The sequence below is a fragment of the Tachypleus tridentatus genome, chromosome 10 (assembly GCF_004210375.1).
Source record: "Tachypleus tridentatus isolate NWPU-2018 chromosome 10, ASM421037v1, whole genome shotgun sequence".
Taxonomy (NCBI): Eukaryota; Metazoa; Arthropoda; class Merostomata; order Xiphosura; family Limulidae; genus Tachypleus; species Tachypleus tridentatus.
In genome coordinates, this window is record NC_134834.1 from 20,670,302 (window position 1) to 20,691,610 (window position 21,309).

Genomic DNA, 21,309 nt, shown 5'->3' on the forward strand with positions numbered 1-21,309 from the left:
CAAACTGTGTGTGTGTGTGTGTGTTTTTCTTATAGCAAAGCCACATCGGGTTATCTGCTCAGCCCACCGAGGGGAATCGAACCCCTGATTTTAGCGTTGTAAATCCGGAGACATACCGCTCTACTTGCGGGGGGGGGGGCAAAAATAAACCTCCGAAAGAAATTCATATTTAGGAAAGTTTGTGTGGTACGACGGGGATTCGAACCCGCCAACGTCAGATTACGAGTCGAACGCTTTAACCCACCTGCCCATGATATTTAGAAACATGTACAACTGCGAGAACGGATTTTTTTTTGATGATGTAAAGAGAAATAAATATATAACAAGAGGGAATAAAAGGCCTCTTGAGATGGTCGTGGATTATAGATTGGACAGTTTAATAATACGGTAAAGTATAATAAAGTGTACTACAGAACAATGTTGTATGATGTAGTATAGCACAATGTTGTATGATGTAGTATAGCACAATGTTGTATGATGTAGTATAGCACAATGTTGTATGATGTAGTATAGCACAATGTTGTATAATGTAGTATAGCAAAAAACAATATAGTATAAGGTAGTGTAGTAAACAACAATGTAGTATAAATAAGTGTAGTAACAATAATGTTGTATAATATAGTGTAGTAACAACAATGTTGTATAATGTAGTGTAGTATAGTATAGTATAATAAAATAGTGTATTATTGTTCAGTGTAGTGTAATATACTAATATACATTGTAGTGTAGTGTAATATTATATACTCTATTGTAGTATATCATAGTGCAGTAACGTAGTGTATAATGTAATAACAGTGTAGTATAATATTCTGTAATACAGTGAATAGTTTTTAAGATTTCAAAATATATTTTCATCAGATTGGCTAATTTAAGTATCAAGTAGCTACACAAAGTATAGTGTAGTAAGTTACAAATTAGCCTAAGTTAATGTAGTGTAGCTTAGTAAAATACGTTGTATTATAGTTCTATGTAGCGTATTATAGTAAAGTTCAGTATAGAGTGAGGTAATTTCAATAAACTTGATATAAAAGATACTTCAAAAATAACCAAATAAATCCTAATTTTATATCTATAATACCTTTAAAAATATCCTTTCTGTTTTCTACATATTTATTAAAGAGGATTTAATACTCAAACCAACCCAACAATGTTCTACAAACTAGCCATGATCCAAGTTATATATTAATCACCTAACACTAAGTTTGTAGCATACAATGTGTACTATATTGTACAGACTGTTCCATGGATCCATGTTCTGTTGTAAACATTCTATTGTTCTTCTGATGTATGATCCATGCCATGTTGTAAACATGCTATTGTTCTCCTATAGTTTGATCCATGTCCTGTTATAAACATTCTATTTTTCTTCTGTAGTTTGATTTATGCCCTGTTGTAAACATTCTATTTTTCTTCTGTAGTTTGATTTATGCCCTGTTGTAAACATTCTATTTTTCTTCTGTAGTTTGATTTATGCCCTGTTGTAAACATTCTATTTTTCTTCTGTAGTTTGATTTGTGCCCTGTTGTAAACATTCTATTATTTTTCTGTAGTTTGATCCATGTTCTGTTGTAAACATTCTATTGTTCTTCTGAGGTAAAGATCCGTACATTGTCCTATTATTGAAATAAATTCTAAAACAGGCTCATATTTCAGTTTGAACATCTTATGAAATAGCTGTTTGCACGCATGCGCTCTTAGAAAATTTCACAAAGAAAACGAAAACGTTATATCTATTAGTCATGCTTATTAATTAACCTGAGTTGTATTTTACTTACGGGCCTATCATGACGCAAAGGACTGAAATGGAACGTGTTTTGGTGGGGTCAGGTTTGGTTTTCAACTTTCTTTATTCGATATTTAGAAACATTTACGACTACAACGAGGTAACGTTTTTGTTGCACGAACGGGAGAAAAATAAATATATAATAAGAAGGAACACAATGTCCCTCGAGATGGTTGTAGATCAGTTTAAAAATTGGTAGAAAAACATATGGGAAAAAATCTGTATTATATATATCAGTTCAAAGGGCTATCTGTGTTCTGCCCACCACGGGTATCGAAACCCGGTTTTTAGTAGTATAAGTCCACATACATACCACTGTGTAACTAGTGTGCGTTAGTATCAATCAAGCCCGGCATGGCCAGTTATGTTAAGGTGTGCGACTCGTAATCTGAGGGTCGCGGGTTCGAATCCCCGTCGCACCAAACATGCTCGCCCTTTCAGCCGTAGGCGCATTATAGTGTTACGGTCAATCTCACTATTCGTTGGTAAAAGAGTAGCCCAAGAGTTGGCGGTGGGTGATGATGACTAGCTGCCTTCCCTCTAGTCTTACACTACAAAATTAGGGACGGCTAGCACAGATAGCCCTCGTGTAGCTTTGCGCGAAATTCGAAAACAAACAAACAAACAAACAAACCATAACTTATCAAAATCACACGCGTGTATAAAAAAAAATAGCACTTCAGATCTACATTTGTTCACAATAAGGGTTTCATTCAAAACTAGAACTCGTGAGTTGATTGGATGCGGATATACGTAGGACTCTAAGTAAAATGTAAGATCAGCACAATATTGAAAAACCAACAGGTCCATTGTTACCAAAACACCTTTGTCTTAACATGTCCATTGCTGTTCGAAATCATAATGTTAAAAAAAGCATTTAGAAACCTCCCTTTTATCAAGTCACTGCCCAGTAAGCGTTTCATTCAATACTAGAATTGAATCATGACAATTTTTAGGCCTATGGATTTTGTAATATTTCTCAGGCTTTTGAAGTTTAATTCAAAAAACAAACAAACAGTATCAATGATCAGTGTAATAATATAATTTCTGGTACTAGGTAGTTTTCAACAAAACTTCAAGAATGAATAAAGTGTAGTTTGGAATATAATTCAAAATGGCCAATATACAGTTTTTAATACCGGTTAGTTTATGATACATCACAGAAAAACCTCCCGTTTCTGTTCCTAACTAAGTCCGTCAGTTTCTCTCCTCTCTGTCGTCATTTATAACAGTAATATATTTTAAATTCATCATTACTTTAGTTTCTTTGTTCTTTGTATATAAAAAAATCTTTATTTTTTGAACTATCAAGTTCTTCAATCTCATTGGCTCTCGACTACTCTGCATTTTTCTTTGACTCTTATTTAACAATGCCCTTCTCGCCAAAGTGAAGTCAACTTCAGCGAAAGTCCTATAAAAAAAGCCATTTCCTCTGTGGAACGACTCACGTGCACACCCACTGTCCCTTCGTGCTTCTCTATTCAACCGCAACAAGCAATACTTACATATACTATCCGGTATCGAGACGTAATATAATGAGCTGTATCATTACTCGTGGGCCTGAAAGTGAACTTGTTACACTCTCTAACCCAGGTTAGTAGCAAAAAATACCTGTTACGGGTCACTGGAAATTAAACCCTGTTCCAGAAACCAAGAACTATAGACTTCAGTAAGAACAACAAATTCTTATCTATTATAACGTACAAAGTATAAAACGTAGTCTGTGATAGCTTTAATAATAAAAAAATCTGTTATGAATAAAACAAAGTTATAATAAGAATATAAAAAAAAAACACAAACGAAAGACGAAGTTTCTTTTGGAGACAATGAAGAATGAACCCTGGAGATAGACTAACACTGTGTTAGAAATCCTGATTATGGTAGTTGTGGTCAAAACTAGTCAACTGAATCAGCTAGCATATAATTTATCTTTCACTGTGTCAAAAGACCAAACAAAAAAAAGCACGTCGATTTTTAGACTTTTCCACTCTTAATACACAATAGTAAAATGTGATTGGAACGAAGTAAGAACGAAAACTATTGTGTTTATATTCACATGAAATTATACAAAAATATGCCTTCTGATAAAGTTATATAGTTATGTTTATATTTGTGATATCAGTTTTAAAATTAAAGGAATTGACGTAGTTAATTATGTTAAAAAAAATAACCCAGGATAAAGCATTAAAGTCCAGTTAGAATGTACTGACCAGGTGTGGCCTCGTAGTGGTATTTGAACTCTATGTAATGGCCAAGTCTATATAGTAGACTTTAACACGTATACTTGAGTTTATTCAAATTACAATAGTATTAAATGTTTTATACTATTTCTAGGAAACATTAATTGTTTGTTTGTTTAGTTTCCAATTTCGCGCAAAGCTACACGAGGGCTATGTGTGATAGCCGTCCCTAATTTAGCGGTGTAAAACTAGAGGGAAGGCAGCTAGTCATCACCACCAACCGCCAACTCTTGGACTACTCTTTCACCAATGAATAGTGGGGTTCATCGTCACTTATAAAGTGACGGGGATTCGAACCTGCGACCCTCAGATTACGAGTGGAAACGTTAATATGTCACAGTTCAAGGAACTATGACCATCTTTGGAATATTCTGGTCAAGTATAGCAATGTGATAATGTAATTGTGGTTCCTCAATATATCCTCCATCTTTGATTATTTCAGATAAATCTATATAAATATAACAACACTGTCTGTTGTAAGTCCATGTAGCTAGTTCGCATGGTGTGGATGGATCTTCACCGAGATTGATATGAAAGTTCATTTGGAACATGCATATTTTTAGCTTTGCATTTTGCGTTTTTTATGGACTTTCTTGCGTATGTTAGCACAACTTCTTTCCCTATAGATGCACGTTCACGAAATTTGGTATGGACGTTCACTGAGACCATGGAGAGACACATACAAATTTTCAGTTTCGCATTTCGCAGATTTTATGGTCGTTTTGCCCCGTTACCTCGCCCCCCGGTTTTAGACCTTCAAATTTGGCATAAAGGTTTGTCGGTTCAGTATGGTAATACATGCGAAAACGTGATTTCACATTTTGTGTTTAGCATTTTTTTAAGTGCGTTTTTGCTGTTTTTTTATAATCGCACATAGTTAGTTATCACCATGAGATTCCATAGGAACATAGGGCCGCAATCGCTTGCGATTAAATACTTGTTAAATACTTAACAAGTATTTAAGCGAGTAGGTTGTTGGCCCACTGCACCGAGCCGTCCCTAATTTAGTAGTGTAAGACTAGAGGGAAGGCAGCTAGTCATCACCACCCACCGCCAACTCTTGGGCTACTCTTTTACCAACGAATAGTGGGATTGACCGTAACATTATAACGCCCCCCACGGCTGGGAGGGCGAGCATGTTTGGCGCGACGCGGGCGCGAGCCAGCGACCCTCGGATTACGAGTCGCACGCCTTACGCGCTTGGCCGTGTCAGGCCATAATCGCACATAAAGGGGGCAAATTTTAAAGTCCTAAGATAACATTTCATTAATCACGAACTTACACAAGTTTTATCCAGGAGACGTGTGTACCAGCTAGTATATAGACACACTGCTGACCAAAATCTTGGCCCGGCATGGCCGAGCGCGTTAAGGCATGCGCTCGTAATCTGAGGGTCGCGGGTTCGCATCCGAGTCGCACTAAACATGCTCGCCCTCCCAGCCGTGGGGGCGTTATAATGTAACGGTCAATCCCACTTTTCGTTGGTAAAAGAGTAGCCCAAGAGTTGGCGGTGGGTGGTGATGACTAGCTGCCTTCCCTCTAGTCTTACACTGCAAAATTAGGGACGGCTAGCACAGATAGCCCTCGAGTAGCTTTGTGCGAAAATTCAAAACAAACAAAGATCAAAATCTTAAGGTCCAATGAACATAAAGAAAAAAAATAAGCATTTTGCGTTGTTAGACTCAACCACTTATTTGAGTAGAGCTTCGAAAGAAGAAAATACGAAAAGGGAAAATAAAAAACAACAACTTTTTTTTTAGTATTTAATAGCGAAAATGTGAACACTATAAAATTAGCCGAAATACTAGCTGGTCAAAAGTGTATATAGAGCAGCAGGATATATTCTAGCGTTCAAATAACCTTGTGAATTCACTTGTCCTCATCTCAGATGAATTTGACTTGTTGTCGATGTTTAGGTTAGCAATGTTTGTACCATTTTAACTCCCAGTTAGACAGGAATAAGATCTATACTAAACACGCATGCTCAAGGACGCTGCTTAAATTCGAAATGTCTGTTAGGAGAATCAAAAACATTTTTCATAAAAGCTTAGGAATATATACATTTAGCTCAACCAGTAACAGAATGGTAAACACACACGTTTGTCATACGTCAATAGTTCACAACAAAGCAAGACTTCCCTTCCCAAGTGACACAGGAGTATGTCTGTAGACTTACAATGCTAGAAACAGGGTTTTGATAGCTGTGGTTGGTAGACGACAGATAGCTCATTGCATAGCTTTGTGCTTAACTTCAAACAAGCAGATATATAAACCAAAATAGTTAATACCATCCGTAATTATTATTTTCACCAATCAGAGCTGGCTGAAACTAGAGACAGTGAACAATACACATTATAGAACAATGGATTGGCTGGTATAAGATAACACCCACAGGTGACCTAGTCAGTTTACTTAGGTGTAGTCAATGCAATCTTACCTTATCCGAACAATACTAAAAAAATTTCTTTCGGTTTATAAACGTCATTTTTATTAGTAGGTCAGTATTAACGAACTCATTGTTTCGTCTTAACCGACCTGACATGGCCAGGTGGTTAAGGCACTCGACTCATATTCTGAGGGGCGCGGGTTCGAATACCCGTCGCATCAAGCATGATCATCCTTTCAGCCGTGAGGGTGTTATAATGTGACGGTCAATCCCACTATTCGTTGATAAAAGAGTAGCCCAAGAGTTGGCGATGGGTGGTGATGACTAGCTGCCTTCCCTCTAGTCTTACACTGCTAAATTAGGGACGGCTAGTGCAGATAGCCCTCGAGTAGCTTTGCGCGAAATTCGAAAACAAACAAACAGATCATTTTAGCCATATTCCAACGGTTAGATTAACAGTTAATTCGGACTTTTAAGGAGAGCGTGATGCATTACGAGTCTAATTTGTACGTAAGCTTAAGCAAAGTATTGTTTTATATAAAAAACATGTTTTTATACAATGATTAAATACCGAAATTCTTTTGTCATAGTTTTAATATTTAAAGTCTTAACAGTACAAGTGTTCTTGTCATATATCTTTGTAAACCTGAATTACGATTACATTTCAGATCCCACAGATGTACAAAACACTAAATTAATTTAATTTATTAACAACAACCTTCCAAGTTCATGTTACTATTGCAATGTTTTCGTCCATCGTTAATTGTGCTGGACATGATGACCGGTATTACGTAACAGTGTAGTTTCTGTGAAAGACGGAGTGACCGTTTTTGGTCAGCTCATCTTGACAAACTTTACGCAGTGCTTTACTTTTACGGTGGGTTACAGACCACACACAAACAGACCCAAGGATCATTAGAGCGACTTTACAAATACGTAGCTAAACAATATTTTTGCGAGTTCAGTTGCTTTGGCCATCCTTCCCATGGAAACAGCTTTTAGAAATTAAAAAAACGTGAGCTTGGAAGCCTTCATCAACTCTGTAATATTGGTAATTATTATGTTACTCAAGGCAGGAGACATTTAGTTTCCTCGCAGTATTTTTGAGGGAATAGGGCGGGTTGGAGGTTTCTTTTAGTTACCAAATTTACCTATCCACTGATAACATTATGGGTTTACTTCAAGTGGCGTTTGGCGTTCGTTTATTTTTTGAAAGTCTATGCTGTGAGAGTTTATCTGCTTTCTAGAACAATGAAAAATTCTTCCTTCTTGTTTTAAACTCTGAAATTGAATATTTTTTTCTTGCAAAGGGCAGTGACACATTTATTCAGTTACAAGTTTCTCTGTGACAGTGTTACACTGCCAAATGACCATTATTACGCAGTGAACCAAACATATAAGTGCCAAACGTACCGTTTTCAGTAAATGCGATTAACCCTCTGTGTAATTCTAAAGATTTTACAGCATTGGTCTAAAAACATCTGAAACATTGCAAAACTGTCATACTGCCACAAATATTAACAGTAAAGATCTTCTCTTTTAAGTACAAAGTGTCAAAGACTGAGTTCCACTGACAGTCAAAGGACAGGATATTGGAAATACGAGTAGATTCTAAAATTATCATTTTCATCCTACAGGTAGCGTTTAAAATACCACGAAAAGACCGAAGTAATGTTTAGAAAACCATGAAGATACCTCAGCAATGTTTATAATATCACAAAAATACCCTTGTAATTTTTGAAATACTACAAAGAGACCCTCACAGTGTTTATAATATTATGAAGTGGTCTTCACGATGTTTAAAGAATCATAAAGAGGTTCTCACAATGTTAATAGGACCAGAGACCCTCACAATGTTTTATTAGTGTATTAAACTTGATTTGGGGAAATGATTAAACAAACATTAATAATGAGAATGCTTAAGACGTAATCATGAAGATTTTGCTTTCGTCAGATTAAAATGGGTATTGTACATTACATATTCAACCATTGGATTCATAATGTTAAAACAACAATAATGTCCTGGTGAAAAGGTTTAGGCAAAACGACCTTTATACTCCAGATATAGATTACTTTATTTTACCAAACGTTTCGCCTTTGCGACTCTCAGGGTTAATGTACACAAAAGTTTACAAAAACGACCTTTCCTTTATACTCCAGATATACATACATTTTTATTTTGAACAACGTTTCACCCTTGTGGCTTCCTCAGGGATACTGTACACAAAAGTTTACAAAAACGACCTTTCCTTTATACTCCAGATATATATTATTTTATTTTGAACAACGTTTCACCCTTGTGGCTTCCTCAGGGTTACTGTACATAGCTTACTTTCGAAAGACAACAGGAATGTCCGCCCTTTCTTACGGTTGTGTGGTTCCACGCGAACATAAGCAGGCTCTTATGTAACAAAGGTTCTCTTACAAATTCATAATAAATTGTGTTGTTTTGTTGAAGGTTACCCGTGAAAACTACAAAGTCACTTACTGTTGCAAAAGGTTTTATTATTTATGTAATGTTTAAACAAAGCAATCAAAACAAACACGTTTCATATGAGATTTATTTTCTCAGTTAATTCTTCAGATCAAGATATTCTGTTCATTACGTTAAAATATCATCACCCAATGTTATAACCATCTAACTCTACAGAAAATATCATCACTCAATGTTACAATCACCTAACTCCACAGAGAATATCATCACCCAATGTTATAACCACCTAACTAAAAAAAAATATCATCACCCAATGTTATAACCATCTAACTCCACAGAAAATATCATCACTCAATGTTACAATCACCTAACTCCACAGAGAATATCGTCACCCAATGTTATAACCACCTAACTCCTCAGAGAATATCATCACCCAATTTTACAACCACACAACTCTTCAGAGAATATCGTAACCCAATGTTACAACCACACAACTCTTCAGAAAATATCGTCACCCAATGTTGCAACCACCTAACTCCTCAGAGAATATCATCACCCAATGTTACAACCACCCAACTTTTCAGAAAATATCATCACCCAATGTTACAATCACCTAACTCCTCAGAAAATATCGTCACTTAGTGTTACAAGCACCTAACTCCTAAGAGAATATCATTACCCAATGTTACAACCACACAACTCCTCAGAAAATATCATCACCCAATGTTACAACCACCCTACTCCTCAGAGAATATCATCACCCAATGTTACAACCACCCAACTCCTCAGAGAATATCGTCACCCAATGTTACAACCACCCTACTCCTCAGAGAATATCGTCACCCAATGTTACAACCACCTAACTCCTCAGCGAATATCATCACCCAATGTTACAACCACCCAACTCCTCAGAGAATGTCATCACCCAATGTTACAACCACCCTACTCCTCAGAAAATATCATCACCCAATGTTACAACCACCCAACTCCTCAGAGAATCGTTATATTTGGTCATTCTTAGATTCAATTACCTATTCATTTAAACATCAACGTTCCAATGTTACAATTACAAAACTAAACAAAGCTATTAGAACGTAAATAGTGAAACTTCATGAAAAATTCAGCCTTTCATTGAAATCAAACAAACTCTAAAAGCTGTTCCAAGGAAACCGACCAGGAGAAAGAGGAACAAGCTAACTTTTCAAAGTAACTTCAAACAAAACTATAAATAATGGTCACCGTATCTTGTTCTTCTAATATCATGTTATGGCGACATAAAATACGAGAATTGTCTAACGTATTCTCTAGATGGCTGAGAACATATTTTTACTTCCAGTGGCTTTCTCGCCATCATGGAGAATCGTCTAATGGATATTAAAATGAGAGCCTCCAAGTTTTCGTTTGCAATTTATATATCATGGAATAAATATTACATCACCAGCGATGGACATATTACGTTTCAAAGAAGAGATGATCGAACTTGAGATGCTTTTTAAAGAAATTGTTGAGTTTCGAGGACTTCAATGTCGTGTTCACTCGTCTTATTTCGTATCTAATTTTCATGGAATTTTTTAATATAATTCTTTTTTTTTTTTACGTTTTACAGGGTGGATATTTAAGTGCTTCCTAAAATTCTCGTGAATTTCTTGTTTGCTTATTATATGAAATTAAATCTATCTACATTGATGAAAACTTATGAGTAATAAAATCCAAATAACAACAACAAAAAAAATCTTACCATCTGTCTGGTGAAGTAATAAAGTCCTGTTAGTGTGGATACTGTAAATGTCTCTATCTATCTCTTCGAACAGTGGAAGGGTTTGGCGAACGGGCGTCGTTGCACTGGTGAATATCTCCTTCAATGATACACGTAAACCAAGTATTAAACAGACAAACGTTCAGAAACCGAAAATTATTAACTACATATTGAGGTTTCATATGCGCATAAGTTATTTTCGACAAGTTTTCTTTTAGAAAAAAAGTTTAATAATAGGTAATCGATGTATTAACTGGAATAAACTGAAGAATTCTGAACTTATTTGGAGACCATAATTAGGACATCAATTTTTTTCAGTGATGTCGAGAAAACCACTTGTAGAGAAAAAATATTTATGTAAAAACGGCTCGTTTGGGTTGAGATAATTTTTTTTACGTAGAGGAGCGAACAACGTTTCGACCTGACGATGACCGAAGAAGGTCGAAACGTTGTTCGCTCCTCTACGTAAAAAATTTTCTCAATCCAAACGAGCCGTTTTTACATAAATATTTTTCACATCAATTTTTTGTTTATTAAAATAAAGTATTTTGCCTGATACACAATAACATATTTCTGTTAGTAACAGAGAGACAGAGAACAACAACATAAAAGATTCTCTAACGTCATTCAACACAGAGTATTTAATGTTTTTTTGTCAGATTTTTGTTTTGTCTATCAAGCCTTCCTCCTCCAGTAGTGTCACGTTTCTAAAATGAATTTGTCACTTTTTTTCTTTTTGAAGAAGAGTCCAGTCTTCCAAAGCGCTCAGATTTTGGGGTCGGTTTTTAGATTTTTAAAATAAGGTTGCTTTCTTAATTTAAAATAGAACAACCGGTATAAGGAAACATTTTATATCAGGTGTTAAAGAACGTCAAAGAATCCACTTATATTTGTGAAAATTCTCTGTAAAGTTTAGAAAGAAATACGACAACTTACTAGTGTTATGAAAATCACGAACGAATACATCTCTCAGATAGATATGTTAACACTCAGTTATTGCAGAATTCAAACGAATTTAAGGTTGTGTTGTCTCGAAGGTATTCCATGAATTTTCACCATTCCAGGATCGAGAAGCCGAAGAGGGTGACACGCCCTCTACAATCGATCGTACGAAGCTGCGAGTGCAAAAACTTACGAGGCTTGCTTAACCTAAAGTAAACTTGATACTTCGCGTTCGACAGGATTCTTCCAGGGTAACGTGTTTATATAATGTCTTATCAACGTATTGTTAAGCCTTAACCTTGAGATCTGTATAGATCGTGGCTATATAAGTAATAGTTGCCCTTGGAGCTGTGCCAGGTACAACAGTAATTTCACTTTCAAAATCACAAACTTCCGACTATCAAAAGAAAGGTTTCGTCACCATAACCTTCATACGATGGCACCAAGTTTTAAATAAAACATGTTGATTAAAGAAGGTCGAAACGTTGTCCGCTCCTCCACGTAATTTTTTTTTCTCAATCCAAACGAGCCGTTTTTACATATATATGTTGACCAAATATTTTTAAATAAAAAATAGAGAGCATTTTAGGAATTTTTGTAAAAACGAAAGCCTTCAAAACCCTAGTAATGTTGTGTACAAGCCTTTGAGTTTGTAAGCAAAACAGTATTATTTGTTTATTTATCGATAAGCACTAAAGCTACGCAGTGGACTACTACTTGTGCTGTGTCCAACACGGGTATCGAAACCCGGACTCATCGCTGTGCCACTGGAAAGGACAATAACACCATGCATTTTAACCTTTAATGTATTAACACTTAACGTGCAGTAAAGTGTTATTTAATTCATGCTGGAAAATGTATTTGTTTGGAGTTAATCACAAAGCTACTCAATTGGCTATCTATGTTGTGTTATCACGAGTATCGAAACCCGGTTTTTAGCCTTATAAGTCCGCAGGCTTAGCGCTGTTTCACTGGGAAGGGGCATGCTGGGAAAAACAAAAGAACTGTAGTCGTAATTCAGTTTCGTAAAATCAGGGACTATCACAGTTCCTTTTCAGTTCTTCACTGTGATCGTATTTCAGATTCATAAAACCAGGGGCTATCATAGGTCCTTCTTTGTTCTTCACTGTGGTCGTATTTCAGGTTCATAAAACCAGGGACTGTCACAGGTCCTTCTTTGTTCTTCACTGTGGTCGTATTTCAGATTCATAAAACCAGGGACTGTCATAGGTCCTTCTTTGTTCTTCACTGTGGTCGTATTTCAGATTCATAAAACCAGGGACTGTCACAGGTCCTTCTTTGTTCTTCACTGTGGTCGTATTTCAGATTCATAAAACCAGAGACTGTCATAGGTCCTTCTTTGTTCTTCACTGTGGTCGTATTTCAGATTCATAAAACCAGGGACTGTCACAGGTCCTTCTTTGTTCTTCACTGTGGTCGTATTTCAGATTCATAAAACCAGGGACTGTCATAGGTCCTTCTTTGTTCTTCACTGTGGTCGTATTTCAGATTCATAAAACCAGGGACTGTCACAGGTCCTTCTTTGTACTTCACTGTGGTCGTATTTCAGATTCATAAAACCAGGGACTGTCATAGGTCCTTCTTTGTTCTTCACTGTGGTCGTATTTCAGATTCATAAAACCAGGGACTGTCATAGGTCCTTCTTTGTTCTTCACTGTGGTCGTATTTCAGATTCATAAAACCAGGGACTGTCACAGGTCCTTCTTTGTTCTTCACTGTGGTCGTATTTCAGATTCATAAAACCAGAGACTGTCATAGGTCCTTCTTTGTTCTTCACTGTGGTCGTATTTCAGATTCATAAAACCAGGGACTGTCATAGGTCCTTCTTTGTTCTTCACTGTGGTCGTATTTCAGATTCATAAAACCAGGGACTGTCACAGGTCCTTCTTTGTTCTTCACTGTGGTCGTATTTCAGATTCATAAAACCAGGGACTGTCATAGGTCCTTCTTTGTTCTTCACTGTGGTCGTATTTCAGATTCATAAAACCAGGGACTGTCATAGGTCCTTCTTTGTTCTTCACTGTGGTCGTATTTCAGATTCATAAAACCAGGGACTGTCACAGGTCCTTCTTTGTTCTTCACTGTGGTCGTATTTCAGATTCATAAAACCAGGGACTGTCATAGGTCCTTCTTTGTTCTTCACTGTGGTCGTATTTCAGATTCATAAAACCAGGGACTGTCACAGGTCCTTCTTTGTTCTTCACTGTGGTCGTATTTCAGATTCATAAAACCAGGGACTGTCACAGGTCCTTCTTTGTTCTTCACTGTGGTCGTATTTCAGATTCATAAAACCAGGGACTGTCACAGGTCCTTCTTTGTTCTTCACTGTGGTCGTATTTCAGATTCATAAAACCAGGGACTGTCATAGGTCCTTCTCAGTTCTTCAAAACTACTCATCATCCGACAAACACGGTATTGTTTGACTTGATACCACCACAGATAAACATCTGTTTAAATTAACTGTTTCATAGTGTGGTTATTTGTTTGAGAATTTTCGCGCAGAACTACATATTTGTATATAGCCATTCCTGAATTTGAGCTCACAGATTCGAGGAAATATAATTAATCAAGAACATTCCTCGTGCATTCAAAATGTACATCACGAGCCCTCGTATTTACAGTCTGAGGACACTAACAATCAGCCACGACCGGCTAATTCCAATGAGAATAATTAACAAAACCAAGATGTCGCTGTAGGTGGCGAAATTTGTTATTGTTTAGATAAATTTGTTAGAAAATCCTAAATGCAGTGGTACCAAACTAAACAAGCATTGAAGTACCCAAACTGTATAAGGGAAGCAAATATTTTTAAACATTTACTTTGATACATAAAACGAGTTTTCTCACCAGTTTTATTTTATTTTTTTAATTTATAACCATTCAGTCACAATTTTCTGAGCTGTCTTTAGGTGTTTTAGAAATCACAGCCATTAGCAGTTAAACTCTAAAAATTAAAAATACCAGTGATAGTTTACACCCAGAAAGACAACTTACGTGCGCACGTGCTGAGCGGTAATATTTGCAGAATTTGAGGTTTTCGGGCCGTACTTTCCTAGTTCTTTGTTTAACAACAAACAAATATAAACCAAAAAGGTTTAGTGACATAGTTTGACAAATATAAACCAAAAAGGTTTAGTGACATAGTTTGACAAATATAAACCAAAAAGGTTTAGTGACATAGTTTGATGCGTAGATGTTGTAAACTGTTTTCAGGCGTCTTATGTACAGTTGGGTTTCTTCATTAGGAGAAATAGATTTTCACCGACATATTTTTTAAAGCCAACTTACCTTCTACATTTAATATTTTTCATGTGAAATTAGTTTATATATGTAGTTTACCTACCTTAATATCAGATGCTGTTCCTTGTAGAGAACCCACGTTCGAAATTTCTCCTTTCGTTATAAAGTTGGAATCACCAAAACTTATGGATTTTGGCGGGATTTTAAGCAAGAGGTCGCTTTTTAGTGTTCTCTCAAAACCTGTTGCGATCTGTCCTGAAGAATGCTCATCAGCTAAGGTGGTACTAGAGTCTTCAGTATTTTGTTTTGATGTGTTAGGTTTTGGTAATATTGTTTGAGTGTCTTCATTGGTGTTCTCGGACAAACCTTTTGTTGTTGTCAAGGTAACACTATAACTTTCATTAGTTATTGATAAGGTTGATTGGGTGTCTTCATTGGTGTTCTCGGACAAACCTTTTGTTGTTGTCAAGGTAACATTATAACTTTCATTAGTTATTGGTAAGGTTGATTGGGTGTCTTCATTGGTGTTCTCGGACAAACCTTTTGTTGTTGTCAAGGTAACACTATAACTTTCATTAATTATTGGTAAGGTTGATTGGGTGTCTTCATTGGTGTTCTCGGACAAACCTTTTGTTGTTGTCAAGGTAACACTATAACTTTCATTAGTTATTGGTAAGGTTGTTTGGGTGTCTTCATTGGTGTTCTCGGACAAACCTTTTGTTGTTGTCAAGGTAACACTATAATTTTCATTAGTTATTGGTAAGGTTGATTGGGTGTCTTCATTGGTGTTCTCGGACAAACCTTTTGTTGTTGTCAAGGTAACATTATAACTTTCATTAGTGATTGGTAAGGTTGATTGGGTGTCTTCATTGGTGTTCTCGAACAAACCTTTTGTTGTTGTCAAGGTAACATTATAACTTTCGTTATTTCTTGCTGATTGTTTAGTCGTTGTTGTAAAAGTTACTGGAGTTTTTTTCTCGTCGGTCTCAGTTGAAGAATATGTTGTCTCCATGGTAACAACGGTACCAGCAGAAGTAATCTCGGTAGGACTTCCTGTAGTTGTTAAAGTTTGTGCAGTAACTTCCACAGCAGTCTGTCTGAAATAATCTAAAGTTGTTAAGACAGCAGTAGAATTATCGGGAACTATTTCTGTTATTGTTGTCGTTGTAATTTTTCTATTGAAATGCTTTGAAAAATCGTCTGTTCCTAAGGTAATAACAGGAGTTCCTATTTCATCAGGTAGTAATGATTTTGCTGTTGGTGTAATATCAAAACCTTCCTCTGGGTTAAAATGCTTTTCGTCATCAGCCACTTGAACTGAAACAGAAGTCTGTCTATTAATTCGTAAGCTTACTTTTGTGGTACTTGTGTTAAAGGGGTAATTTCGTGCATAATTTTGGGTGTTCAAATTATCTTCGTCAAGAGGTTGTGTATCACTTGCGAATGCACTTTTTGATGTGGTAACATCCTGCGATTCCCTTTTTGTTGATATATCGAAAAGAGTGGCTTTATTGGAGAAGGCTGCTTCGGTTGTCCTCTCCTGTTGGGATGTCCTTAAATTTTGTCCAGTAGCATATGGTACTACATGCATGGTAGCTACCATTAACAGAAGTACTGTCGTTATAAATACATTTGCATTTCTTTTAAGAAATGTAACCTTAAGCCTAAGCGTTTCACACAAGACAGTCAGCAACATTGTAGAAGATGAAAGATGAATTTATAAGATTAATATAAATGGATTGTTCGTATTTGCATGCTGGTTGATAATCCTAAACCTTTATGCAAATTTAACTTGCATGTCGCAAGTCTAATAGTGGGAGAATATTTACTAAGACAGATTTCTCAGTCAGAGAGGAAAACAGAATTTTTATATATGACTGTTAAAAAAAAATGGATGTTTCAATCTGAAGGGTAAAAATGAAGATTGCTTCAGCTAGAAGGACAAACAGAATTATTTGTTTGGACGACTATTGAAGAGAACGGTTGCTTCAACTTGAAGGACACACAGAATTCTTCGTGGATGACAACTGTATTTGGTTTGGCCAGTTTCTCACAAGCGTCACGTGTTTAAATCTCTTCGCTGTTAGGAGAAGAGTCTGCTTTTTTCTTGGCACAATCACAGCCACTATTGAACTTTAAGAGAAAACGTCACAAGGACACGAGAAAACGACAACGCCCTCTACAATGGGGAAATTGTAGGTCGACAAGCCGAGAGGTCAGAAGAGCGAAACAAAATAAAGTGACGAGTGTTATGGTTGAAGGGACAGGACGGGATGGTTGCAGACGTAACAAAAAGATTTAATTATTCACTCTTCGTGGTAACTTTCTGCTCGCCTGGTGCAGATACAATGTCCCATATCACGTGATCGTTAAAGCGAGTCTGCCAAGATAAAAACAGGGCTTGACCAGTCTAGGAGCACACTGCGGGGGACACAATATGATCCTCTTTGTGTCTGTTGAAAGCAATATTTTTTTCATCCGTGACAGACTTCGATGTTTATAAATATGTGACTTCGTGAGCGCGATATCTCTTAACTGTGGCAAGTTGGAGACAAAATTGAGCAATTAACAACCGAACAACTTGCAAAAGTTTCGGTTATTGTAATCTCTGCTAATAAAAATGCAATTGGAGCTTCGAAGTGTATTCTTCCTCGCACCAAGGCGTGGATGGCCTACTTTATTTCCTCTCAACTCTGTAGCATAGAACAACTTAAAATTATCTATTATGATAACTAATCATTGAAACGTTGCAAATGTTTCTTTTAAAAATTTTTAATTGTGATACAGTGGAAGAGAAGTCTTCCGTCTTGAAGTCTTTCCAATTTAATTTCAGTTTCACAAAGCGTGGAATGACTCTTGTAAGTCTTGATAGTATCTCTTAGTCGTTAGAAAGAAGCAATTTAAACAAACAACTGAACAAAAATACCCAGAGCGTCTTAATGAGACGAGAACACTTCTAACACAGAATTGACAAATATCGCCAGATATCTAGAATGTACTTGAAGGAAGCCATATGAAAATATACAGTTAAATCTTCAGTTATGATTCAAACGTCAAAAGCCTGAGAAGTGTTACAAAATCCATAGGCCTAAAAATTGTCATGATTCAGTTCTAGTATTGAACGAAGCGCTTATTGGGCAGTGACTTGATAAAAGGGAGGTTTCTAAATGCTTTTTTTTAACGTTATGATTTCGAACAGCAATGGACATGTTAAGACAAAGGTGTTTTGGTAACAATGGACCTGTTGGTTTTTCAATATTGTGCTGATCTTACATTTTACTTAGAGTCCTACGTATATCCTTATCCAATCAACTCACGTGTTCTAGTTTTGAATGAAACCCTTATTGTGAACAAATGTAGATCTGAAGTGCTATTTTTTTTTATACACGCGTGTGATTTTGATAAGTTATGGATTGTTCGTTTGTTTGTTTGTTTTCGAATTTCGCGCAAAGCTACACGAGGGCTATCTGTGCTAGCCGTCCCTAATTTTGTAGTGTAAGACTAGAGGGAAGGCAGCTAGTCATCACCACCCACCATCAACTCTGGAGCTACTCTTTTACCAACGAATAGTGGGATTTACCGTCACATTATAACGCCCCCACGGCTGAAAGGGCGAGCATGTTTGGCGCCATGGGGATGCGAACCCGTGACCCTCAGATTACAAGTCGCACGCCTTAACACGCTTGGCCATGCCGGGCCCCGCGTTATGGATAGTCGATAGTAATAGGACAGAAAATCACGTGCAATCATTTTGTTTTTGCGACAATTTTAGCAACTTGGTTTTTTAGTATTGTACTGGCTTTTCGAAAGAGTTTTTTTAACGCATGTATCATTGTTTTGAAATAAAAATATGTTCTGTCATAGTTACATAACTTTGAACTTCAACAAAGAATGAAATAGATCCCAATTTTAGCTTTAAAAGTACGAAATAGTTTATTTGGAATTTTTATGTTAAACACTGAGCTCTAAGACAGATGTTCCTCCCAGTGTTACAGCGGTGTGTCTGCGGACTTACAACGCTAGAAACCGGGTTACGATACCCGTGCTGGACAGAACATAGACAGCTCATCCAATCAACTCACGAGTTCTAGTTTTGAATGAAACCCTTATTGAGCCACTAGTTATCAGGTAGTGGGTATCGAGTCATCGTACTTATGGTCGGGGCTAGCGGGGTTTCACTGAACTCTAAGACAGATGTCCCTCCCAGTGACACAGCGGTGTGTCTGCGGACTTACAACGCTAGAAACCGGGTTTCGATACCCGTTCTGGACAGAACATAGATAGCTCATTGTGCAGCTTTGAGCTTAATTACAAAAACGAACAAATTCTACTCGTATATCGTATTGAAAGAGAAATGTCTCTGTCACAGTTTATGCCTCCAAGTGGCACAACCTTAAGTCTTTGGATTTGTAACATAGGTATCTCATTGTGTAGCTTTGCGTTTAACTACGAGCAAACAAACTACATGAGCTGAGAGGAGCCGGTGGGAAGAGTTGGTTCGCCGTCTTCTAAGATCCTTGCCGTGAAGGACACGTCAGAGTCGGTTTTATGACCTCCCATACCACAAAAGAGCTACTAGTGATCAGGTAGTGGCTAGCGAGTCATCGCACTTACGGTAGGGGCTAACGACACTTGTGACTCATTAGTTGGCGCGTCTCAAATTTAATCATATACTTCTGTTTGTCCAAAAAACACGCGAGTCATCGGCCTTCGGATGTGAAGATCGTTTTAAAAACCAAGATGTTTTTACATAATAGTACACGCACCATATTGATTGGAGGTTCTGTAGAGTGTGTTTCAAAGCTGCTATTGGCGGACTGCACACAGAAGATATAAACGATACTGTCATTAGGAACAGTTTGTTTAGCTCAAGCTAAAATTCATTTATTTGTTTTGGTTGTTTTTCCTCAGCTATCTGAAGGTCACTCAAGGATTTGGATTTGACAGGATTTGAAGGGTTTAGCAGAAGATTTTGTTTCTTTAACGTACGTCATTAAGGCCACGATTTAACAATAGCATGTAAGCGCAGATAATCGTGACGTGTAGTTAGCATGCTCCGACTATAAATCTGAAGATTCCTGGTTCGCAGCCCCTTGTAGCAAAAAGAAAAATTAGAGAGCGTTTTGCACTTTGCGGTCGTTGGTGCGTTAGAAGAGTAGCAGTAAAGTCTAACTTTTCGTGTAGACAAGAACAACACAATACTTTGCTGTGGATGCTTTAACTAACTAGCGAACGTCTATGTAATGGTGTCAGTTAAAAAACGAAATACATGGCTTTAGTTAAATTACATTTTTTTTTAAATTGTCATTACGGCACCTGAAATTGGAAAATTAAAAAATTAATTAGTGAAACAGTGTTCAGAGAACAAAGATTTGTAATTTTTAAAGAATGACAAATTTTTCGGTATAGTTTCAAGAAGGATGGAAATGGTATGTGAAACATGTGTTAAGAACTGTATACCCAACTGAGCCTCACATAACTCAATAAGGTTAAACGTACATATTAGGCTTAATGCTCTATTTTGGTAAAAGCGTGGTTGTCCTTACTTTTGAATTGTGGACTGTAGGAGGGCAACAATTTGACTGTCTAAAGTGGTCATTATTAACCTTCATGACTACGCGTTAAAATATCCACCTTTCAGTACACCTGAGGTCCATATGGACTCCGCATGTATTCAATTATCATAATGTTGAAGCTATGATTTAGATGTTGAAAAGCTAGCATACTGGTTTCTCATAACATTATGCAGATAAACTGTGAGAAAGACTTTGTACCGTAAGTGTAAACTACGTGATTTATTATTACAAAACATAAAATGTACTTATATTAATTTTCTAAAATTTAGACAAAAATTTTCATCATTGACATGTATTTTGATAATATAGCGAGACTTCATCTCTAATTAACATCTCACAATTAAAACTAATAACATACTGAATGAAGAAACAGATTTCTCGAATATGTAACAAATAAAACACCAAATTGAACGAAAACGTGCTTGGGGTCCGAACGGACTCAGGAGGATCGAACTACATCAAACTTTGTTTCAGAGCTAAACTAATGCCAAATTTTAGGCAACACGTAAGCAAAACTTATTCTGAGTGAACATAAAGCGTTTCTCGTGCCTTTTACCAGTCATATTACAAACACTTGTCACACCGAACACAGGGTGTGGAGTGATCAGCGCAGACATGGTGTCCACATGCTGTACATGTTTGACGGACTTTCTTGTCCGCAATTCTTGGGCAAAGATAGCATCGTTTTTTTTTTTCTGTTGCTGGTACACCTTGACAAGCATGTTGTCCTGTGTTAAGCAATCCTAGATCCACAAAGGCAGATTTGACGTCTTTCGACATTGCACGGGGATTCTGAAGACGTCTCTGAAGTAGGTTATGAGCATTACTTCACTTCAGAAGTGATCTAAATATACAATCAATGTTTATCACAATGGATAACCTCTGCGAGTCTATACACGCAAAATACCTGATGAAGACGCAGAGATCCAGA

The 21,309-nt window shown here is 36.8% G+C and overlaps 1 protein-coding gene across 2 annotated transcripts in view; it reads right to left on the reverse strand.

The window, feature by feature from the left end:
• LOC143228847 (cubilin-like) overlaps positions 1–16,883 on the reverse strand; it is a 60,022-nt gene extending 43,139 nt beyond the window's left edge. The window contains exons 1-2 of one of the 2 annotated variants that reach the window (XM_076460238.1): positions 14,906–16,883; positions 10,582–10,699 (exon numbers count right to left, since the gene is read on the reverse strand). In XM_076460238.1, the coding sequence (XP_076316353.1) occupies positions 10,582–10,699; positions 14,906–16,498 (1,711 nt within the window). In that variant the 5' untranslated portion in view covers positions 16,499–16,883. Of the gene's footprint in view, positions 1–10,581; positions 10,700–11,535; positions 11,821–14,905 lie in introns of those variants that run through there. The other variant, XM_076460239.1, reaches the window with a different exon arrangement.
• Between the last annotated feature and the right edge of the window lie 4,426 nt (positions 16,884–21,309).